Here is a 26,029-nt window from a genome sequence, read left to right on the forward strand (position 1 = left end):
AGACTATAAGCTTAAAGCTTATAGACTGCTTATGGACTATAAGCTGAAAGCTTATGGACTGCTTATAGAAAAACCTATACGGTTTTTCTTTAGGGGTAATGAAAATACTCAGGAACTAAATAGTGATAATGGTTTTACAACACTGTCAATGTACTAAATGCCACTGAATTATGCATTTTTAAATGGTCACAGTGGGATATTTTATGTGTGTTTTTTTATACTAGTTCTTTGTTTTTGTTTAAAAAAAAAAAAAAAAAGCACACTAGCACAAGAACCGTAGACTTAATGCTTTCAGAGAACTCGGAGGTTCAGTAGACAGAGTAAAGAAGTAACAGAGAGGGAATGTGGCTAACTGGACATTCAAAATCAAATGTTTTTTAAAACTCTTGTGGGGCAGGGTGTCAAATAAAATATGAGTGTGGGCTGCAGTTTCCAACCTCTACTAGAAACTGAGCCAAGCAGCTAAACTAGTTCCATAAAAGTAGAGAAAAAATCAAACTTATTTACTCCATATGTTAATATAGCACAGTGTCTAGACAGTACATATAGATGCTCAGTTATTTGTTGAATGAAAATTAAAAATAAGGAAATAAAGCCTGGACAGTAAGGTTATATTCTTTTTCTTGGTCAATTTCATCTCCAGCTCACCCCACCCCACCCCCAGTAAATCAATGTATTAATTTTAACAATCTCTATCTTTTATGTTTTCTGTTGTCTTTCATATCCCTTTCTCACTGCCAACTTGGGTGTGCAACATCTCTTACCTAAGACTACTGCCATAACTTCCTAATGGTCTCACTCCCTCTAAGTTGCCTTCCTGTGTATTCTTCAATGTACAGGTTGAGTATCCCTGTTACAAAATGCTAGGGACCAGAAGTATTTTGAATTTCATTTTTTTATTTTTGAATTTCAGCTTTTTAATTTTTGAATATTTGCATGTAGATAATGAGATATCTTCGGGGTGGGACCCAAGCATAAATACACAATTTATTTATATTTCATATACACTTTACATACATAGCCTGAATGCAATTTTTATAATTTTGTTCATAAAACAAAATTTGTATACTTGAGGCCAAGTATGGAATTTGTACTTATGGTGCCATAGTGGTGCTCAAAAATTTTAGGATTCTGGAGCATTTTGGATCTTGGATTTTCAGATTAGAGATGCTCAACCTGTATTACAAAATGCAGTGTCCTGCTCAAAATTCTGTAGTGCTTCCAGATAAAATCTAAGCCCTTACATGATAGGAGAAACACCAATGACTGTACCCCTTTCTCATCTGCTGCTAATCTTTCTCAAGCCTTTATAACTCCTGCCTTTCTGAATTTTCCAGTTACTGAAACACAAGGTTCATATTTGACACGCTGTTCCTTCTTAAAGTGCCCTTCAGCCTTCATTGGTCTCTCTGTTCATCCTTTAGACTTTGGTTCCTCCAAGGAATTTTCCTAGCCAATGCAATCTCAGATTGGGTCTCCTGTTTTTGCTTTTTTGTGCTCCTGCACTCTGCATTTCTTTTATTGTACTTACATCACTTGTTTATCATCATGTTACTTGTCTGACTTGCCTATCAGATTGATAACTCCTGGAGGCCAAGGACCCAGTCTAGCTCCTATGCCTGGCACATGGCAGGTACCCAGCAAAGACAACCCTTATCACTATTACAAATAATTTATTATATGGTAATTGTATGCACAATGAATGTTGAATGAGAATATTTATGAGATATAAAGCAGAACATAGGTGCTAGATGTCATATAAGAGATGCCAAGCAAGAATCCAGTTGATAAAAAGTTTTCATGGAAGAACTGACATTTGGAATGGGCTTTGAGAAATGGGTAAATTTTGGGAAGGTAAATTTTATGTAGTTATTCAACAGGTATCAATCGGTGATCATGTGCTAATTATTTTACCAGGCTTTAAGGTTATCCAGATCCTATCTAGTACTTGTTATCGTAATCTCTAATTGATTACTAATAAAAATAGACATTTCCAAGTATTCTGAATTTTATTTTCTTTGTAATTTGTGATTAAGCAATACTGGCTCTAAAACTGTACCTGAAAGTGAACTCATTTTTAGAATAAACTTTAGTTATAAATACTGATATATTACTGTGGCCAGGTTTTGTGAAAGCTGTTTTCTAGTTTTTACGTTTCTAAAACTTGTTTTTGCTTTTCAGAAATGGTTCACAAACCCATTTGAAAATGGAATGTTAATACATAAAAAACAAGCAACAGGTGAATTCCTAGACTCTGCTTGGATTTGTTAGATTATTTTAGAGTCCTGTTAATTATAACTTGTAAGTCCTAATCAGGCTATATTAAAAGGCTAAATAGAAGGTTATAGTCTTACCCTTTCCCCATTTCCATACTCTAAAAGAGTAAAATAAACACATCTACACTTCACTCAGAATAAAAATAAACACTTCAGAGTCATAAAATTGAGAAATACATTTTTAAATAGGAGACTTTAATATTGTATTAAAAAACACAAAAGTTGTGTTTTTGTTTCCTTCCATGAAAATTTTTTCCTTTTAAATTATGTGAGTGTTGAGATGTTTACTTTTATTTCAGTGTACGGCATGAATTTTTTACTAAAGTCTTCAGGCATCTCTCGCCACACTTACATATAGGTTTTTAAGATGACAGCCTGACAGATGCACACAGAAAAAGAAAATCGTTTAATTTTGTTGTGAATTCTCCCTGACACCAGCATCAGTCCACTTATTTGAAAGTAATATCATGAGGAGGAAAATGAGTTATTGTGTATGAAAATCATTTGGAATTGCTTTAAAATGTAAACTATTTTTAAAATAGCCTAATTAATCTTTGGCCTAGGCCAACCCCAAGCAAAATAATAATAATAATTTTCCACTTACTTCAGATTAGCCTTTATTTATAAACATTTAAATGTTTTGAAAGTATTGTTTAAACCAGGGATCCTCAAACCATGACCCAGACAGGTTTCCTATTTTTGTAAATAAAGTTTTCTTAGAACACAGCCACACCTGTTCATTTATATATATGATTGATTTTGCAATACAGGGGCAGAGTTGAATAGTTTTGACAGACATGGTATGGCCCACAAAACTTAAACTATCCTCAGACCCTTTGATTAATGGTTTGAAAGTCCCTAGATTAAGCCATACTGCAATCTGATGGCTTCTTCTTATAATCAAGAAGCAGTTATTTGTTGGATACCTAAACCAAAATGCAAAAGATGATTTTTCCTCTTGCAAAGTTTTGCTGTTATGTAATTAAAAAATTAAAGCTCAGCAAAATATTATTTTAGCCATTCTTTCATCCATTCATTGCTTGGTAGCCTTGTCCTTGCTCGGTTTCAACAAGTGAAAGCTTTATTTTTGTTTTCTTTATATTTGAAAATCACTACATACTAAAAGATTCTATTATACCTTCTTCCACTCCCCCAGAAGAACTTGAGAAAGGATTTTTTGTGTGTTGGTGAATGTAGGCCTTCTTTGTTCTCTGCTTAATTCCAACCTATAATATCAAGCATAGAAACTCCTTTTCCCTTTTCTTTCACATGACTTTGATTTATTTACTTGCCTTATCATTCACCTATATGTATTTAAGTTATACATAATATGTGGCTAATTAGCAATTAGTGAGCATAATAGACTTCACTTCTTGGAAGGGGTAGCTATAGCTGAGAAATCACAGGAAATGATGGAATAACTCTCAAAAGTTCAACTTAGCTGAAGTAGAACTATAACCTACTTATACTTACTTGGAATACACTATTGTAGAATTTTACAATGTTAGAGCTAGAATGCGTTATAGACTCATGAAGAGAGTTGATCTAATATGCGTTAGAATCAAACTTCAATGTGCGTTAGAATCACCTGACTGGCTTGTTAAACTGCAGGATGCTGAGCCAACCCTCCAGAGTTTCTGATTCAATAAACCTGAGGAAGGCCTGAGAATTTGCATTTTTAAAATATGTTCCCAGTTGATGATGATGATGCTGTTCAGGAGTCCACACAATGAGAATGTAATAGAGAAAGGGATGGCTGATCACTGGGGATTAATTCAGAGCTATTAGGATAGTGTATGGTCCTCATACTTTTAGTATACTCAGGGGAGATCAGACACTGTGACCCATACTATTCGAACCCAAGAAACATAGATAAGCCATAATTCTGATTTTTTATAGCTGCCAGGTGGACCTGATAATTGAGGTGACAAGTCATGGCCTCTTACACCTTATGCGTTGATGGAGACCCTGAGAAATACTTGTTCTTTGAGCTCCTCATTTAATTAGACTAATTTAAAAAAAAACTGTCCTCATTGTCATTATTATGACTTTTGCATGGCTTTTAATTTAGTTCAGCTCTGGATTGTTTCCCTGAAGTGACTCTCAAATATGCTTAACTACACATTTATAAACTATATTTTAGGATTGGAGTGTTCTCACAGACATAGCCAATCATATCCATTATCCATTTTTCTCTCATCAGTAATCTTAATTCCACCTTTTGGATACACGTTTAGTTAGTCCCATATATAAATTATAAATGAAATTTAAAGATCTTCCAGTCTTAGTCCAACTAACATACTTTACATATAGGAAACTAAGCCAACCAGATAACTTGCCATATCACACTACTTAGCAAAAAGGCTTGGATTAGCACTCCACCCAAGTCATGAAATCCTAAACCACTGAACTCAATCACCATGGCTGGAGGAGGAAGCTGAGTCAATGCAGTGTTTGTCCATTTGAAAGACTACATAGAATTTTTTAAAGCACATGAAACCATACTTGTAAATCACCTTAGTAGCAGTATATTTTGGCTACCCTAAATAGCTTCAAATCTGTAAAATGAGGGATAGTAATACCTACCTTCAGGGCTGATTGTTTCTCTCTTACCTGTCCTTCCTCACCAGCTGTACCCACTTTAGAATCCTTAAAGTCACCTTCTAGTGTTCAGCTGCTAAAAAAACAACAAGAGTTTTGCCTGTAGTTCCTCACTTCTCATCCTTTTACTCCTCAAATTCCAGACATTTGAATTCTGCTTACACCATTCTCCTGGAACTGTTTTCTCAAAGGTCTTAATGACCACCTCATGACTTTTTACCTTGAGACACTTTTTCAGACCTCAGCTTGTTACCCCTTCTGTCAGTTTCAGCACTCCTGACCACCACTACTTTTTCTTTTTCTACTACTTCATTCACTAGTCTCCATCTTTGTTCATAGGTTCTCTTCCCTTCATCTCTTCAACTTACATCTTTTCTCAGGGATATGTTTCTGCCTTTTTTTCTTATTTTGTGCTCCTTCCCTTGGCAGTTCTAGCCATTATGAACAGTTATTTATGCACCTGTCTTTGTATGACATCTCTGCTTCTGACATCTCTTCCAAGTGCTGCATGCCTACCTGATTTTGCCATACCACCTAGCCGACTGATAATTTCAGACTCAGTACATTTGAAACTGAGGTAATCTCTTCTTCCCCAGCCACAATAGGCTTTCCCTCCTTTGTTCTTCATCTTTGTTAATCTCTAAAATGTGCAGATGCTCCTTGACTTACAATGGGTTATGTCACAATAAATCTATCATATGTTGAGAATATAATGAGTAGAAAATGCATTAATACACCAAAGCTAGCACAGGAAAAGAGTAAAATTCAAAATCTGAAATACAGTTTCTACTGAATGCCTATCAGTTTCACACCATGATAAAGTGAAAAAATGGTGAGTCAAAAAACATATAGAAATGCAAAAGACCTAGATTATCTAAAACAGTCTCAAGAAAGAAAAAGTTGATGGACTTAACACTACATAACTTTATGATTTACTATAAACATAGAACAGTAAGACAGTGTGGTTATAGCATAAGAATCAATAAATCAGTGCAACAGAATAGAAAGCCTGGAAATAGACCTATGCTTTATGGTCATAATTTTAAGAAGGTGCCAAAGCAATCCATTGAGGAAGGGAATTTAAAGATCTTATAGTCCTAGTCCAACTAACTTACTTTACATATAAGTAAGCACCAAGTCTTTGGTGTAAATGGTGCTAGGAGAATGAAGTATTCATATAGAAAAAAATGAACCTGGCCCTCTACCTTATTAAGCAAAATTAATTTGGAATGGATCATAGACTTAAATGTAAAAACTAAAAATCATACATATTTTAATAGAATGCATTGGAGAATATCTTGATGAGTAGGGGATAGGTGGAAGTTTCCTAGAAAGGTCACAGAAAGTAAACACCATATGAAAAAATTTGATAAACTTCATCAAAATTTAAAACCTTTTGTCAGAAACATGGTTAAGAAAGTTTACAGGCAAGCAACAGATTAGGAGAAAATACTTTCCAAAACACATAACCTGACAAAGGACTGGAATCTAGGATACATAAAAAAGTTCCTACAACTCAATAGATAATATGTGTATAATAACACATAACCCAAGTTGATTCAAATGAGCAAAAGATTTGAAGACAGTTCACCAATGAAGATAATGCAAATGGCCAGTAAGAACGTGAAAGAAATTAGCAGATAAATGCAAATTAAAATCCTAATTAAAGGCTGGGCGTGGTGGCTCAACCTGTAATCCTCGCACTTTGGGAGGCCAAGGCAGGCAGATCATCTGAGGTCATGAGTTCGAGACCAGCATGGCCAACATGGCAAAACCCAATCTCTACTAAAAATACAAAAATTAGTTGGGCGTGGTGGTGCATGCCTGTAATCCCAGCTACTCAGGAGGCTGAGGCAGGAGAATTGCTTGAACCCAGGAGGCAGAGGTTTCAGTGACCCGAGATCGTGCCACTGCACTTCAGCCTGGGTGACAGAGCAAGACTCCATCTCAAAATAAGAAAAAAAAAATCCTAATTAAAGGCTACTATACATCCACTAAACTGGCCAAAATTCAAAAGATTGATAACACCAAATGTTAGCAAGGTCGTGGAGCAACTGGAACTCTTTTACAGTGTTGCTGAGAATGTAAAATGGTACCATTGTTACGGAAAACTAACTGGTAGTTTTTCTAAAATTAAACATATACCTACTCTGTGACCTAACAATTCCACTCTGAGGTATTTACCCAAGAGAATTGAAAACATAGATACAAAAAGACTAGTAACAATGTTTAATAGCCATTTTATTCATGATAGCTAAAAACTGGAAACAGCCCAAGTGTACAACAATAGAAGAATAAACTCTGGTATATTTATACGTTGAATACCTAAGTAAGATAAAGGAATGAATTACTGATAAATGTAATAACATGAATGAATTCCAAAAATATGATGAGGAAGTAATATCTTATACAAAAGAACAGATACTGTGGTTCAATTTGTATAAAGTTCTAGAACAGGCAGTCTTCCATGGGAAAAAAAAACAGAATAGTGGTTACCTCTGGGGTGATCAAGTCAGGATTGACTGGTATAAGGAGTTTGAGGTATTTGGGATCTGATCAAAGATTTAACATATTGTACAGGATTGCATGAGAGAGTAAATCCCTCACAGTATGAGACTGTCCAGAGGCTTATGGCAAGGGGCCACCATCCAGAAGGGAAGAGGGCAGGGGAGAAGAGAATCAGAGCAGATATTTCTGGAGAGTACATGTCCATTCCTCAGTAGTGAGGAATGGCTAGGTCAGAGAGCTCTAAAGGGCATAAGCAGCTTGGGGGTCTCATAACCACAGACACTCTCTTTTCAGTGGCCAGGAGGTACTGGGAGTAGTTTGATGGAGTATGCAAAGCAGGCAGGCTGTTACTGGCTAAAAATCTGATTGGGCTATTTTTAAAATACTTCGATATATAAAAATTTAAGTTTGGTACTAGTGAGGTTTTGAACTGACAGGTCTCAGCCTGCAGTGAAGAAATAAACAACTCATGAGCCAATCCATAGAGACTATATTTGGTTACTTTATATAATAGCTGAGAAGGGGCAAGAGGGAATTATTTGGAGTGATGATCACTTTCTAAATCTTGTTAAAGGCTTAGATTACACAGATAAGTACATTTGTCAAAGGTCAGTGGATATACACCTAATATTTGTGCATTTTGTTGTATGTAAATTTTATATCAAAAGAAAAATTCAAAATAAATAATTGAACTCTAGTTAATGATATGTATGCTGAAGCATTCGGGGGATATGTACTGCCTGTATGTAGTTTACACTGAAATGCCAAAAATAAAATGAATTATTCAATGAGTGGTTGGATAGGTATTTGATAAAGCAAGTATAATAAAATACTAATGGTAGAATCTAGATTGAGATACATATACATGTATTTATTATAAAACTATTTCAACTTTTCTTTGTTTCAAAATTTTCATAATGAAATATTAAAGACAACTGTGTGGCAAATAGACTCATGACCAGTTAGGATGCTATACCATTGTGTTAAAAAATATTACAGAGTTTTGTAGTTCTTGACCAACTATAAGATGATCATTTGACTGATCTGTGGCATTTGATCTGTTACAGGGAAAGTCCTTCTGCTAGTGTTGACACATGCACATTTCTGTCATCATTTGTGTGCTCCAGTAGGACTCTGCTGATTGATGGCCGGGCAGAACTCAAAAGAGGCCTCCAGAGGCAGGAGCGGCATCTTTTCCTATTCAATGATTTGTTTGTTGTGGCCAAAATCAAGTACGTATACGATATACTCCTGATTATCATTATAAAATTGCACTTTTACTGACAAAGATACCCTTTCTACTCAATGCTTACTGTAAGAATGTCTTGCCTTTGTTACTATAGGTAATATCTAAAGTGATTTTATGCCCCTTTTTGCAAAAAAAAATTGATTGTTCATTTTTTCAAGAAGTGTTTATTTAGGTCCTGTTCTCTGCCATGTCCTCAATAAATGTAGGAAATTCAATGAAGAATGTGATGGGTACGGTTCCTGTTCTTTGGGAGCTTATATTCTAATGTGGGAGCTTGCAGTCTTATGCATGGGGTGAGGGAAAATGACAAATTGTGATTAGTACTATGAAGAAAATAGGGTGCTGGGTGAAGTAAAAGATGGCATATATGTTAGGTGGGTGTAGTCAGGGGAAAAATTCAGTGAAGGATGAAAAGCAATCAGCCATTTAGATATTGGGAGGATGAGCATTCCAGGGAGAGGGAACAGCAGGTGCAAAGGTAGTTGGGGAAAGCTTAGCGCTTGGAGGAGTCAAAAGAAGGCCTGTGTAACTGGAGCATAACAAGCCAAGGAGAGTAAGATGAATTAAGATTAGAGAAGTAGACAAGGGTTAGGTTATAAGGACCTGTGTAGGCTATATTATCTATTGCCATTTAACAAATTACCCAAAAACATTACAGTTTAAAACTATAAATATCTCATGCAGTTTCTCTGAGTCAGGAGTCTGAGAGTGTTTCACTGGATGCTTCTGGCTTACAAGCCTTCACGAGGGCCCTCAAGCTTGTTGGCTTGGGTTAAAGTCATCTCAACGTGTGCCTGGAGCTGGAGAATCTACTTCCAAGCTCACTCAAGTGGATGCTGTTAGCCTTAGTTACTCAGTGGCTTGTGGCCAGAGGCTTGAGTTCCTCCCCACGTGGATGAGTAAAAGGCTCCAACTAAATACCCATTTATAAGAAATGGTGTAGAATGCTTAGTGAACTGTTTTTATACATTTTTTTAATTAAAGACAAGCATAAAGATAAGAACTGTTTCAGAATGAAGGAGTGCCTACAGATATAGATTTGGAGTGGATATGGTATTATAGGAATAAAGAGAACGAAAAAGTTTCTCCAGTCACATCTTTGCACTAGGTCCACTTGAAGCTCTAAGTTGGGAAACTATTAATAGAGGAACAAGTCATTATTTTCAAAAAACAGTTATTCCCTTATTTAAAAATTATTGGATGAGTTCTTTATGCTAGATATTATAATAGGAGAATCACAAAGATTTCGTTTAATTATCCTAACAATTCCCCAAGATAAGAGTTGTTTCAGATATTGAACACTGAGGCTCAGGAAGGTTTGTTATATGCTAAGAAATGGGAGGGCTGGGGTTTGAATCCAGGCCTTACTTCCAATGGCTGGCTCTTTCTATATTTTTTAGCACACAGTACTCATTAGGTGTATACCTCAGCCTGGAGGTAGATAAATAGACAACAAAAATTTTTTATAATAACCAATTTTCTGAACTTTAAGATCTTGAAGACTATTTACTTGTAGCATGCATTCAGCTCTTAGGGAAGAATGTATTTTCCTTCACCTTTTTTGGGTATTTTTCCCCTTAGCAGTTACAATGATAACTAGAATAGAGGACCTCTGTTTTTTTACCTGAGGTTATTTATTGTTCTGTATACTGTTACCATGTAAGTTGTTTTTATGGAACCTATGTTTTGCTAAAAATATTTTATATAAAGACAGTTTCTTTTCCACTAGAAACTGTTTTTAGATATATTGGCAAAATGTGTACCCATCATCTGCTTCTGTAGCTGACTTTTTATTTTGATTGTCCCTTTCTCACATAAGGTTATACCACTTTTTCCCATACACTGCTTTTGAGATAACTTTAATGTCCACTTTAATGTTTTTGTGAAGTGAAAAAAACTCTATCAATTGATTTAAATGCTGTTATTTAATAGGTTCAAATTATGAAAGATTATTTTAAGTACTTATACCCATTGGGAATATTTAAAAGTGTGAATGATCTAAGTTATTTTTTGGCATAAATCCAAAACCCCTGAGATAGAACGTAGATATTTGAGATTATTATTATTATTATTATTAAATCCTGCCACTTTGCAAAAATTTTGACCACCATTTTTTAGGAAATTGATTACATGATCATTCTCATAGCAAACAGTTAGTTATATTCACAGATCCTTCTTAATACGAAAGAACTTAATTTTTATGAAATAACAACCAAAAGCAAATTGTCCCTGTAATTCCAAACCTGTGTCTTCTGAGTCGCTTCTTACCCTTGGATGAAGGATTGAGTGTTACCCTGGATCAATTAATTTGTTGAAATAATCTGAAATTAGCACTTAAGTCTCTTACTGAGCCATAGGAGACAAGGAGGGGACCTTAGGTTCCATATTACATCAGCTCATCTTCAGGCTTCTTTTAGATACTGCTTTCAGTCCTTAGGTTGGGCCTAGAGAAATAAACTTGAGTGGGATAAATAATCAATCAACTGCTACATATTTATTTAGTGAATTTTAGTAAGTACAACAATAAAGCAGGTGTTAAATGCTTCCTTCTATTGACCAAATTATTATATTTGATCTGTTTTGTACTGGATGCTGACAATGTTTGCTGAAAATTGTTTTGAGTTTATGGTAATTCTTTTCCATACTAAATTAGTAAAGTATTAAAGCCAGATGGGTATTGGGGACCACTTTTGATACTCATTTGGAAGATAAATAAGTTACTTTTCCAATAAAATCATGAGTTTTCTTTTTTAAAAAACAGGACCTGTTTTACAAACATTGTTTAGAAAGAAGTTAATATTCTCTCTGATAATAGCCATTGAGCACCCATATGGATTTACAGAATGGAGAAATGACTGTATTTACCTCACACCCTCATAAGCCATCACTATTATCATATTTTAGGAGAATAAGCAAATAGTAAATAGGAATGAGTTCTGTTTAGGTGAAGAAGATGAAATACATTTATTAATAGAATTAGCATCAGATGTTTGTGGAATATATAATGAGCTGTACCCCAAAATGTATTTAATAAGACATCCCTATCTTAGAATGGGGAGAAATCTCCCTGGAATCCTGTGTATTTCATCAATTCACTGGAATTTTTTCCAGTATGAAGATAGGAGGATAGGAAAACAAAGTACATCTGTCAGCTTAATAAATTTGTAGTAAGGGACTACGTTGCCAAAGAATTTGGCCGGGTGCAGTGGCTCACACCTGTAATCCCAGCACTTTGGGAGGCCGAGGCAGACAGATCACCTGAGGTCAGGAGTTCGAGACCAGCCTGGCCAACATGGCAAAACCCCCATCTCTACTAAAAATACAAAAAAATTAGCCGGGCATGGTGGCAGGCACCTATAATCCCAGCTACTCGGGAGGCTGAGGCACGAGAATCACGTGAACCTGAGGGATGGTGTTTGCAGTGAGCCAAAATCACGCCAATGCACTCCAGCCTGGGTGACAAGAGCGAAACTCTGTCTCAAAAAAAAAATTATTTTCAGGGGGTTTTGTTCAGTCTGTTCATATTGGATTCACACTTTTTAATTCCTTTTGTCTTAATACTATTGGAGATAGTCATTGTCATGTTATTGGAGCCGGTTCACATTAAATTAGCATTTTTTAATTTCTATAGTCTAATACTATTGGAAATTGAAAGTGAAAAATCTGAAGAAGCATTCTATGACCCCAAGAATGCCTATTTTAATATAAAGCTTTATTGGAATACTTCTTTTAAATATTTTCAAACTAGTCTATCTAGCTTTATGTTCATAAGTGTTCATGAGATTTCTTCCTCAGCCTCCATAATAGCTACATCAGAAAGCCTTGTAGCTCTGGAGAGATTAAAAAAAAAAAAGCCAAAGATTGAAAAGCTGAAGAGAACTTCATGGAAAATATAATTTCACCCAGGTTTCAGGTGCTTTACAGGAATAGTGATATCCAGGACTTTTTATAGATGCCTAGTGGTTAAGAGCATACATAAAAGCTCAGAAGTCAACACTGTCCAAGTTTAAATTCTAGCTCTGCTACTTAAGCTGTGTGACTTTTAGCAGGGTAACCGCTCTACAACTCCATTTCCTTACCTATAAAATTCCTGAGGATCAAACTAAATAATGTGTGTAAAGTATTTACAACAATGGTATATGGTAAGTTCTCAATAAATATTGGCCATTATTTTTATTATAGGAGAATGGGTCATTGTTTATACTTTTAGACAGTTGCTTGTTTTGGAAGTCAGGGTGGATAATGTAGCACCTTATTGATCTAGGGAAAGGATCTTTGGGCTGACTTTTTTTCCAGGTCAACGGATGTGGATGTTCCCACATGATACCTGCAGTATCTACTAAGATAGAGACTTGCATCAGAAAATACAAAATATGTGAAAACAAATATAGAAGGATACCTATTTTTTCCAAATATATGTAGTTTTAGTTTTATATTACCCAAACAGTTGGCATCAATAAGTAGATTTGGACTGTAATTGGGTCTGTTTTATTTTAAAAATGTAAAGATTCATAACAATAGGGTGGAAAATATTGAAATATAGAAAGAAGCCATTATGCCACAAGGTGCTTTCTATTACACTTAAATTCTATGGGAAGCATAAACAAGGCTTTGAATCTAGATTCTCCTTCAGTTCCTGCAAAATCCTTTTTCATCTTACGAATTCCACTGAAAAATTTTAGCTTTAAATATTCCACGAATCAGAGGAATTTTTAGGGATACTTCCATATAAGGTACGTTTGATTTCATTTTAACTTTTAGTATTTACACAAATGGTTCTGAATGCCAAGAAGTGCCCATGTTTCCCTGAACATTCTCTTTATCCTTCTCAGTGCCTTCTATTTAAGTCTCAGGTCCCTGCTAGCGTTAAATCTGACAATTAGGTCAAGAGATATGGTGGTTTCCATATCAGGAGTCTACGGGGATTAGGTAGAAATTGTCTAAAAGCAATTTCAGTTGAATTAAAATAGATCACCTTCAGGGTCCCCAGAGATTAATGTTAATTGTGTCAACCCTACTTTTTTTTTTAAGTTTGGTTTAGGTTCTTTTTGGGGGATGCAGATTTTTACTTTTAACCAGAATATAAGGGGAAATGGTTGAAGAAAATCTAAGAAAGGAAATTTAAAATAACCTATGCTTCTAAAGTCTAGAAAATCTTGTAACCACTTCATTGAAAATATATTATAAATTCTTCTAACTACAGGGTTTTTTTAGTGCATCTCTCTTAAAATGAAAATTTTATAAACATTTTAATAAATCCTGTGTATTTTCTGTTTTCAGCCACTCAAATTGTTTTGGAAATGAGCAAGTTATAAATAATAAATGAATTAATATTTTGTAACAGCAGTATATTTGAAGTTAGGTTTTTGATCCAAATGCAATTCTTGACATATAGAAAAATAAGGTGGCCAGTTTATGGCTATTTCTTGCCGTAAATGCAGGCATGAGGACTAATTGTTTCACCAATGTTTCAAAGATCTTCTTGGGCTAAGGTAGCCAACCCTGTTTTAGTTTACTCTTCTAGGCACTGAAGATAAAAACAATGAATAAGACACTTTGCCCATGATTAGTGAAAATGGTCCTTTTATCACAAGTACAGAAGCTCCCATAAATTCTTTTTCTTCTAAAAAGAAAAAAGAAAAAACAGGATACATGTGCAGAATGTCCAGGTTTGTTGCATAGGGATACGTGTGCCATGGTGGTTTGCTGCACCTATTCACCCGTCCTCTAAGTTCCCTCCCCTCATCCCCCACCCCTCAATAGGCCCTCGTGTGTGTTATTCCCCTCTCTCTGTCCATGTGTTCTCAATGTTCAGCTCTCACTCTTATGAGTGAGAACATGCAGTATTTGGTTTTCTGTACCTGTGTTAGTTTGCTGAGGATGATGCCTTCCAGAGAAGCTCCCATAAAATTTAAGAAACAAAATAACAAAAGGTTCTGTTTGGTTTTTATCTTTCTAGATATAACAATAACTTTAAGATAAAAAATAAAATTAAATTAACTGATATGTGGACAGCAAGCTGTGTAGATGAAGTGGGAGAAGGCAACACCAATGCCATGAAATCCTTTGTTCTGGGCTGGCCCACAGTGAACTTTGTGGCCACTTTCAGGTAAGAACCACAGCTTGTCCTCTATTTACCTGGGTTAGCTACTGTGATAATTTCTAGGATGGAAATTTTTTAAAAAAAGTAATCAAATGTTGTTCCTCTAATTTTTAACAGGGAAATATTTTATTCTGATTGTGTATTAATTAAGTCAATAACTCATCTGTTGACAAATACACCCAACCAAAATACTTGTATGCCATATATTTCTCCCAATGGGCTTTTGATTAAAATATGTGAAAATTAATGGTAAATATTGGGAACTCTTAGGATCATGTACCTTGGTTTGACAAGTTATTTTTGTGAAAAACAACAACAACAACAACAGGAACTTCCAGGAATATGGAAGGGGAATAGAGTAGTCCCATCTTTAGGACCCCCTCTTCAACATCCCCTTCCTTAATATGTAGGTATTTGTTTTACATATTGAGCTTTCAAGTCTTATCAGTCTTTTCAAATCACTGAAAAAGACTTTCATTGGAGCAAATTGTATAGTCCAATTAAGTTTCAATAAGTGGTTTATACTCCTGAATTTTTAAATAGTGTTTTATTATACAAATAAAACTAGTGTCATGAAATACTGTTGCCCAAATTGTATAGCAGGTTTTGAGTTGGTGTCTATAGAGATGTGACAATAAAAAGCAAATGTATGATTTTAAGGAGTCAGAGTTTCCCAAGACTTACTCCTACGCTAGGATGGGGTTGGAGAATGTATGAATACAGAATATTTGTCCTCTTCTAATGAACATGCTTAATTGGCACTGTCCAGTTCAGAGTGAACAATCACAATCACACCTGTGATTTTGAATAACTGTGTCCCAACCTCTCCACTATTTGTTTTACACTTAAAGTTAGTGTCCATCACATGCACATGATGCTTTTTATTCTGCTTCTCTTCTTGCCACCACAAAACTCCTAGGACATCATCATAAAACCAGACAACTTAAATTTTCCACGATGTTAATCTTTTATTAAAAGATAGGCATGTCATTAAATGCTATTATGCACTATTTGGCCCACCACAAGATTTTAAGAACTGATTTGGAAAAAAAAAATGTGTTTGTTTCATTCTCAGCATATCTTCTTTTCCATGACAGATTTCTCTAGATATTATCATTTCCTATTGCTTAATCTCCTTGGAGTTACAGGTGAAAGGGAGTAATTTTAAGTGAGGGTGTGACTACATGACATTTTTAATCAAGGAATTTTCATGAAACTTCTTTTTTTTAAGAAGAGGGGAAAATGTGGAAACAAGTTTTACCTGTATTATTATATTTAAACTATGGTTCTTTAACCAAATGATCAAGGTTAATATCACCAGTGATGTCATGTAGATAACATGTACTCCTTGATATATTGTGATGAGAAGAACAATTAACCTTGTGATCTTCCTCCCAGAAACCTTTAACTCCAGTCTAATCATGAGGAAATCATTCAACAAATACACAATGAGCTATATTATGCAGGATACCTGACCAGCACTCCTTAAAATCTTCATGGTCAAAAAAACAAAATCGGAGAAAGACTGAGAAATGGTCATAGATCAGTTACTAAAGAGATATAATAATTATAATGTGGTATTCTAGATTAGCTTCTAGAACAGAAAAAGGACATTAATGGAAAAAATGGTGAAATCTGAAATAAGTCAAGAGTTTGATAGTAATGTACTAATATTGGTTTCTTAGTTTTGACAAATGGGCCATGATAATGTAAAAGAATAACATTTAGATTCCTCTGAACTTAAACAGCGTGAGAACTATGTAGGGAATCTCTATATTATCTTTGTAACTTTTACGGAAATCTAAAATTTCTGAATTTATTTTTTTAAAAAAGTGAAGTGTTGAGGAGTTCTGCCTCTGATATGGCAGAGTGTGAGGTCTTTTGGAGAGGAATTTAAACTTGGAAGTAGGCACAAGTACTGGGTGAGTTTCCTGTTTTTAAGGCCTTCGCCTGAGGGCAGGGTACAGTTACATCATGGTGTAGAACAACTAAAACTGGCAAAAACAATCTTTCTGAGCTGAAGAACCAGAGGACAGAAGCTATGTCATCCACAGCTATTGTGAGATGAGGGGGAGAATCTCAAAAAGGAAAGTAGCAGAGAAGAGAAGCTCCAAATTCTATGTATAAACCCTGCCCAAATCTCTGGCTGATCACCAAACCCTACATGCATGAGATAGACTCAAAGCATCTTGAAGCTAAGACTGAAAGAATTGAACTGAGCTGCAACTCATCACAGATGAAATAGAGTTTGTAGCTTCATCTAATCAAGTTAGCTTTATGCTAAAACAAAAATATCAACACTGTTCCACAAATATAACAGAATACAGTCTCCAAAACAAAACATTTGTAATGTCCAGAATACAATCTAAAATATCTTGATGTGTGAAGAACAAGGAAAAAGATAATCAATAGAGACCAATCTTGAGATGATTCATACGTTGAATTACCGGAAAAGAACTTTAAAACAGCTTTCATAAGTAAGCATGGCATGTAAAAGGAAAATTCAATTTAAATTAATAAAAAGATAGGAAATATCAGCAGAGAAATAGAAAATACTAAAAAGAGCCAAATGAAAATCCTAGAACTGAAAACTAAAATATTTTAAATAAAATATTTTCTGATTGGCCTTCTTTGCAGAATGGAAATGAAAGAGGAATTGGTGAACTTGAAGATTTATCAATACAAATTGTCTAATCTGAGGAACAGGAAAAAAAACAAAGATTTTTTTAAAGGAAAAATGTATCACGGACTTGTGGGAATATATCAAAAAGTATAATATACATGTCACTGGAATTACAGAAAGAGGAGCGAGGAAATGGGGCTGAAGAAATAGTGGTTAAAAACTACCTAAATTTGGTAAAAGGCATAAATATACAGCTCACTGAACCCTAGACAGTGTGACTATTAAGAAGACTATACCTGGTCATGTTATAAACAACTGTAAATCAAAGATAAGAGAAAAATCTTGAAAGCAGTCAGATAAAAACAATGTATTACAAGTAGAAAAATGACATTTGAATTATTATGGTCCTTTCATTAGAAGCTATGGAGGTTAGAAGACAGTGGAACTTTTTTTTTGTTTTTTTTTTTTGAGATGGAGTTTTGCTCTTGTTGCCCAAGCCGTAGTGCAATAGCATGATCTCGGCTCACTGCAACCTCTGCCTCCCGGGTTCAAGTGATTCTCCTGCCTCAGCCTCCTGAGTAGCTGGGATTACAGGTGCACACCACCACGCCCAGCTAATTTTTTTGTATTTTTAGTAGAAATAGGATTTCCCCATGTTGGCCAGACTGGTCTCAAACTCCTGACCTCAGGTGATCTGCCCGCCTCAGCCTCCCAAAGTGATGGGATTACGGACGTGAGCCACCGCGCCCAGCTGACAATGGAATATATTTTTTAAAGTGTTGAAACAAAAACCTTTTAACCTAGAATACAATATTCAGCAAAAATACTATTTTTAAATGAAGGTAGAATGAAGAGTTTTTTAAAAAACTATAATAATTTATTAGCAGAACTGTCCTACCAAAAAAAAATGTTAACACAAGTTTTTCACACTGAAGTGAAATACAAGAGGGAAGCTCAGATCTTTAGGAAGGAGTGGAAATCATTGGAAATGTTAGGGAAATCTAGGTCATCATCCGTTTAAAATTCCATCAGGTAGCAGGTTAAAGAAGCAGTCTCTACTATCCAGTTACTGTAATAACTATTTTTTGTAAATGTAGCCAGACACAGTGACTGGTGCCTGTAATCCCAGCTGCTTGAAAGGCTGAGGTGAGAGTATCACATGAAGGGGGGGAGTTTGAGACCAGACTGGTCAATATAGCAAGATTCTGTCTCTACAAAAAAGTCAAAATATTATGCAGGCATGGTGGCATACACCTGTAGTCCCTGCTACTTGGGAGGCTGAGGTGGAGGATTGCTTGAGGCCATAGACCTGGGCAACATAGACCCCATCTCTAAAAAAATGTTTAAAATAGCTGAGCGTGGTGGTACCCATCTGTAGTCTTAGCTACTTGGGAGGATGTGGCAGGAGCATTGCTTGAACCCAGGAATTCAAGACCGCAGTGAGCTGTGATTGCACTACTACACTCCAACCTGGGCAATATCTCTAGCCTGAGCAAGACTCGGTCTCAAGAAAATAAAAATAAAAAGTAAAAACTAATAGCATTGAAATCTAAGACTGACAATTGCCAGAATCTTTGAAAACCTCCCAGTTGAGTCAAATTGAGGAAAAAGCAGACAATCAATGTGAGCTTTTCATGCCTTACTTTGGAAAACAGGGTAGTCACATCTCAAAAAAGCCCAAAAGGAGTTTCATCTCTATCACTACATATACTCTAACACTACATATATGCTATCACTACATATACTCTATCACCACATATACTCTATCTCTACATATACTCTATCTCTACATATACTCTATCACTACATATACTCTGATTCACCAGAAAAATAGGTGCTGCACCTTGATTTCACAAATAATGGTATGATAGAATGGGAAAATTAGTCAAAAGACACGGGAAGTACTTGAGTCTGACAATGGTCTGTCTATAAGAATCAGAAAATAATATTTTAACTTAAGTACCTACTGTGAATCTTAGACTACAAACTCAGGTATGTGTGTTTATCTATAAATCAAATTGAAACTCATCTTAAACCCCCATTTTGCCAGGCTGGTAGGAAATCAGATTTTCTTCTTTACTGGAACTGCTGTTTTTGTAAGGTAGAACTAGAATACAGGAGACTTCTAAGATGCCTCCAAAACAGATAAAGGGCTTCTGACTTTAGTCTATTGTGGTCACTGTTGACATTTTTTCCTATGCCCAGAGTTGTCCCTGTATATCCAGAGATGTTCTGCTTCTTTGCCATAAGGGCGGGCAGGGGGTGGGTGGAAGGTATCTTTGCCAGTATAAAAACTTTGGTGCCTAGGACCCAGCCTCCCTAATGACTCCTTAAAACCATTTCCTCTGGGTTCTTTCTGTTTCCTTAGGGCACCTTAACTGAGTGACATATGGTTCCCGGCTCACTCTCAGTGATGACAGGCCTCTATCTCCTCCATAATTTGAGAGAATCTTCTAATCTGCCATGCCCTTTTTATTTTATTTTCCAAGATACACTGCTTTCTCCTGTCCTGGATCTTACGTCTTTTTAATGGGTTTAAGTATTTATAAAACGCAGAGATAGTCATTGACTTTGAAGTACTTCTATTTTTAGTCCTGTAAAAATGCCTGAGATTAAGAATCACTAAAGAGAGGGAGTCCTGGATTCAGGTATAGAGCAGGGGGGAAAGGGAAATATACAAGAAGATTACACAAATCAATCTCCATACATTAACCTGACACACTTCATAATTTATATTTTGAAGTAATATATGCTATATATTCAAACAAACAAGGGAACACAGCAATGAGAATGAATTGGCCAGGCACAGTGGCTCATGCTTATAATCCCAGCACTTTGGGAGGCCGAGGCAGGTGGATCACCTGAGGTTGGGAGTTCGAGACCAGCCTGGCCAACATGGAGAAACCCTGTCTCTACTAAAAACTACAAAATTAGCCAGGCGTGGTGGCACATGCCTGTAATCCCAGCTACTTGGGAAGCTGAGGCAGGAGAATTGCTTGAACCCAGGAGGCGGAGGTTGCGGTGAGCCGAGATTGTGCCATTGCACTTCATCCTGGGCAAAAAAAAGTGAAACTCCGTCTCAAAAAAAAAAAAAGAAAAAAAGAAAAAAAAGAGAATGAATTATCTAAAACTACATGTAGTAATATAATTAAATCTTATAAACATAATGTTGAAGCCAGACACAAAATAGTATATACTTTATGGTTACATTTATATAAAGTACTCAAACATGCAAAACTGTTCTGTGCTATTGGAAGTCAGGATAGTGGAAACTACTGCCTGGAAAAGAACATAAGGGACCTTCCAAGGTGATTTTCTGTTTCATGATCTGGGTGCTGGTTTATGTGAGTGTGTTCAGTTTGTTAAAATTCTTCAAGCTGTACATGTAAGCTTTGTGCAGTTTTCTCCATGTATCTTTTATTTCAGTTAAAAGTTAAAAAAAATACTAAGAGTCTTAAAGGGGCAATTTTCTTTAACTGCTTTGAAAAAAGCAGGTCTGAAGTAAACCTCTTATCTGTTTCTCAACAGATTTTTGCTAAATAAATCCAAGATTTGACATAAGTGAACCTAGAAAATCTATTTTAGAAAAGAGAATACATCAAAAGATAGTAAGGAATTGTAAAAGATGGAAAATGTATGCTCAATGGTAAAAAACAAAAACAAAAACGTGTGATACACTTTCTGATGACCAATCCTGGGAGATTGCTTATGGAGAAAATTGCTAAACAACAAAGTTAGTGAATAAATGTATTTTTGGAAATAATAAAATAACTAGGATTTCCAACATCACTAAAAAGATTAGAAAATTAGCCAGGCCTTGTGGCATGCATATGTAGCCCCAACTACTCAGAAGGCTGAGCCAGCATGATCACTTGGGCCCCAGGAGTTCAAGGCTACAGTGAGCCATGATCATGCCTCTATACTCCAGCCTGGGCAACAGAGCAAGACCCCGTCTTTAAAAATATGAGAGAGAAATATGATTTTAAAAGCTTGTTAGTGACAAGGCCACATAGGAATAAACTTTAAATTATTTTTAATCTGAAGAATTAAATGTAATAGTGAAATCAGCATAAAAATTAATACTAATTTAGTTGCAAATGGATTGATCTTAGAAGGTTATAGTTATTAAGAATAAGTTTTCAGTGAACAAATTTACTAAATCATAATCTTGCTGTATGTATTTTTTTTAAATGTTTCTTTTCCTAACAACAAACTGGTTTCTGGGCAAAGAGATTTCCATCCACATGCCAAATTTCTCTTAATTTCTGTGTTCTCATTATTAAGCATACTTTCTATTTGTATGGCCGTTTGAGCTACAAAAATACTAACCCAGTTTCATAGATGTAGAAACTGAGGCTTAGAGGTTAAATGACTTGCCCATGATTGTCTAGCTTGCATATAATTTTGAAATCAAGTGTTAGATTCCAAATGAAGTACTCTTTCCACTATAGGAACTCTCTCACACTGATATAACACCACTTGTAAAAAAGCAGTAAAGTAGAAAAGAGAGTTTGTCTTAGATCCATCCAAAAGGATTTAATACAACTACATTTGACTGTAGTTTTTCCAAAGGGATATTTCCACTGCAGAGTTCTCTAGAACACAATTATACCAAGGTTGCAGCTTATGTGTACAAGTGTATTAGTAACAACAGGCTGTTGATATTTTCATCTGGATTGACAATCCTAAATCTGTTAGCATTTGTATTTTATGTGGTTTAATTTTTCTCTTCCATTTTCTTTGATTGCAGTTCTCCAGAACAAAAGGACAAATGGCTCTCTCTCCTTCAGAGGTATTTTTTCAGTATTCATATTTTTAATCTTTAACCTTTAATAAACGAATTAAGACCTTTTCTGCAGAGATGTGCCCCAAATTATTCCCCTTCTCCTTAGTAGAAATTGTTCATTTGTCCTCTAAATAAGCTGCTGTTTATGTCGTACACTAGCTACTTACTTGCTACAAATAATGTTCTCTCATTATATGTATTTCTTAACTTTCTAGGAAAGAGAACATTGAGGTCTAGTTAAATCATTTTAGACAGAAGTTAGTCAATAATCTCCTCTCCCTTTCCATTGTCTCCAGCCTACCAATTGGAGCTAACAGTTTCCTCAAAGTATGTATTAAGTTTCCATAAATGCAGGGTTTTCTGCTAAGCACCTCAAAAATAATGGTAGTTATTATCCCTACCATTGAGCATGCAGACTAAAATGATTGACTTAGGCTCATGCGTTAGACTTACAGTCCTTCCCTCCCTCCTGTCCTCTCTCCCTCTCCACACAATAGGATAACCAAGATTTACACCCTACTGGGGAGTTAAATGAGAAGTACAAGGCCATTGCTTTGGTTTGACCTTCTAAAATATTTATTATATATGTTCCTATACTTACCAGTAAGGTGCTGGACCTGTCCAAAGAAGACAGACATTACCCAGAGGTGCCCTAACCTGATTGTGCTTCTCTCAAACCTCACTTGACATTCCTGTCCTATTTTTTTGTGCCCATGCCTAATGTCCTGAAATTTTTTTATTCTCTTCCAACCCATAATGTAATCTGACTTTGCTGAGTCTTCTCATCTTTTTAAAAACTAGCATATAAGTATATTGGAAATATTAGCAGAATAGGTTGATTTTTAAAATAAGCCATTAGCGAATTCCATCTGACTCAGTGTTGTTTTGGGTTGTTGTTGCATTTGATTAGATACATCAATCTAGAGAAAGAAAAGGACTACCCGAAGAGCATTCCCCTCAAAATCTTCGCCAAGGACATTGGGAATTGTGCCTATGTAAGTGTTTCTAAGCCAGAAAATTAAATTCCAAGTCCCTGCATAAGACAGAACACTATGGATAAGAAGAGAGACAGGCAGGCAGGCAGGCAGACTGTGTATGTGCTATGGAAGGTAGTCATTTAGAAATACCATAGGGGAAAATGCATTTTCCTGGTTATATGTATGTCTTCATATATATGAAAAATGAACCCTAGAGAAAATGAAGCAAGAGAAATTCATATGAACTACAGTAGTAAACATTTACGCTTGGAAAGAACATTGCTTGTGACGTGCCTCTTTCCTCCCTCTGGCATGAATATTTCTCTGAATCTTTTCAATAGCAGCTGCAGAGGCTTGTAGTAAAGCTGTTTCCACAAGGAGTATTTCCTATTATTATTAAGCAATTTTTTCCCAACTTGTCACTTCTTAAGCAGAAAGTGGTTTTGAAAAGTTCTTCATTCTTTAAGTTTTTAGGGATTGAATCCCTTAGGTTAATAGGAAGATGATCTAGGAGAGGTGACGTTTTTAAGGGATCAGCATTGTACTACTTCACAGTGTTCATCATATTGGTCAAATAAATATTAAGTCTTTAACCCCAGCTATTATGTATAATTTGATGACTGAAATCATAGTACAAGAGATAAATGTTATCAATTATGAAAAATATGAAAACTAATGAATATTTTATACTATCAACTGTCATACTTCACAGCAGCTCTAGATCACACAGAATAGTTTATTTGTGTGTGGAAAAATATGTAGTGCAAAATAGTTATGTTTTGGCCAAAAGCAAAAGTTATGCAAATGTTCTGACCAACTCCTGAATGCCAGATGTCACTGAGGGAAATACTCAAATTTTTATAGTATGAGACTACAGAGATCTCCTGTAGCAATGTAAGACAAAACAAAACAAAAACCCTGTTTTTTTCTGTCTGCTTTGATTCAGTTGTGGCAGTTGGTTACATTCAGGGTTTCCTGGAAAATCCCTTAATTTTTTTTAACACTTTCTTTTCAGTATATGGAAAGTGTGTACTTGAGAAAGGACTGATGTCCCACTGTCATTTTGGAAGAGAAGATAAGAGATGTGGTCAGGTTGGGTGCTCTGTTTTTATCACTAGTACCCTGGTTAAGTCAAGGATGATGTGACATACTCTGTCCTTTGCTCTCTAAAGTAGCTTTCATAACAAGACCCTCATTCAGGGAGCCCTGCCTCCAGAGCAGTTCCCCCAAATAGGAGTGCATGTGTGGGAAGCATTCTTTGCCTTTGCCCTCTACTTATACACACCTTGTCAGTAAATTATGCTAATATGGAACAAAATTGCCACATTTTCAGTTTGTCTGTTATTTACTAGCCAAAGAGTTCTACCTGCTGAAATTCATTTGTTTTATATACTGGAAAGGCATGTAGGAAAAAAACATACTTTCTATAATTATGTTTTGAACATATGTGGCTAGTATTAAGAAAAACTATTATCTTAGAAACCAGGTTATTGGGAGGATAGATTCTTCACATTACAAGACTTCATGGGAGAGTTTCTTTAAATTAAATGGAAAAAATTTAGACTTTTTAAAAATCAGAAGCCTTTTTAAAATTACCTCTCAATTTAAAGCCCAGTATGTCTTATACCTATGACACTCTGGTAGAAGACAGACACTGGTTGAGCGCCCCAAAGACTCCCTGTTTCACTCTGAGACAATTTTGCACAATCCTGGGGGCTACCAGGAACACAGTTTGAAATTGTGCATTTAAAATGCTTTTTTAAATTAAAATTCAATTAAACAATTTTTAGAGGCAATTTGTCATATGAAATAATTCACTCATAGAGAAGAAATTCTATTAATGGAAGGATAAATAATGAATTATCAGATTTCATTTACCTTTATTTTTATATCATTTTTGTATTTATGCTACTTTTTTGTGCCATTTAATCCTTCTCTATCAGGGACACAGCCCTAATTGCTGATTTAATCTTATAATTCTCATGAGTAAAAACCTATGTATGTAGCAAGTTTTTTTTTTTACAACATAACATTGTTTTATATTTAAATAATGTATTTTGGAATTCAGCAATCTCTATAGATATCTCAGAATCTTGTTAACTCTTTTTTTTTGAGGTGGAGTCTCACTCTGTCACCCAGGTTGGAGTGCAGTGGCACAATCTCGGCTCACTGCAAGCTTCACCTCCCGGGTTCACACCATTCTCCTGCCTCAGCCTCATGAGTAGCTGGGACTACAGGCGCCCACCACCACGCTCAGCTAATTTTTTTTTTGTATTTTTTTTTTTTTAGTAGAGACGGGGTTTCACCGTGTTAGCCAGGATGGTCTCAATCTCCTGACCTCGTGATCCGCCCACCTCGGCCTCCCAAAGTGCTAGGATCACAGGCATGAGCTTGTTAACTCTTTTACTGTTTGCTGCAAATTGTCTATTTTTAAGTAAAAGTATTCAATATAGTTTAGCACAGAGCGATTACAGATACTCTATTCATTGGCAGAGTTGATAATAGAATTGAGCTTTCTAAAATTTTCAGTTCTTCTAGACTCATTGGTTTTATGTCCTCCAAAGATTTCAACAATTAAAATCTTAGTGGCCACAGTTTGTGACACATGGCAAGTTCTCAATAGTGACTTTTTAAAATTCTAAGCTTTAAATGTCTTTTGTAACCAGTTATTCTCCTGATTTTACCTAACCTGACTTTATGCCATGCAAAGAAATAAAACCCTGTATTGTGAAAACACTACTAAGGAAGAAATAGAAAGAGATTCAGCTCTTGTCTTTTTTTTAATTACCCATTGCCTTATGGAAATACAATTATGGAAATAAGACAGAGAGCCAACCTCACTGATTTATTTTTTTAATTGGGAGCTGGGTCCATGTACTCTCTCTGAAATATATTTAGTCTTTCTT

At 35.5% G+C, this 26,029-nt stretch overlaps 1 protein-coding gene across 3 annotated transcripts in view; it reads left to right on the forward strand.

The window, feature by feature from the left end:
* ARHGAP20 (Rho GTPase activating protein 20) overlaps nucleotides 1-26,029 on the forward strand; it is a 131,564-nt gene that overhangs the window by 67,708 nt on the left and 37,827 nt on the right. For 2 of the 3 annotated variants that reach the window (XM_004090569.3, XM_003253110.3), the window contains exons 3-6: nucleotides 8,453-8,617; nucleotides 14,594-14,743; nucleotides 22,111-22,152; nucleotides 23,057-23,141. In XM_004090569.3, the coding sequence (XP_004090617.2) occupies nucleotides 8,453-8,617; nucleotides 14,594-14,743; nucleotides 22,111-22,152; nucleotides 23,057-23,141 (442 nt within the window). Of the gene's footprint in view, nucleotides 1-8,452; nucleotides 8,618-14,593; nucleotides 14,744-22,110; nucleotides 22,153-23,056; nucleotides 23,142-26,029 lie in introns of those variants that run through there. The other variant, XM_030829348.1, reaches the window with a different exon arrangement.

This window comes from Nomascus leucogenys, chromosome 15 (genome assembly GCF_006542625.1).
Source record: "Nomascus leucogenys isolate Asia chromosome 15, Asia_NLE_v1, whole genome shotgun sequence".
Taxonomy (NCBI): Eukaryota; Metazoa; Chordata; class Mammalia; order Primates; family Hylobatidae; genus Nomascus; species Nomascus leucogenys.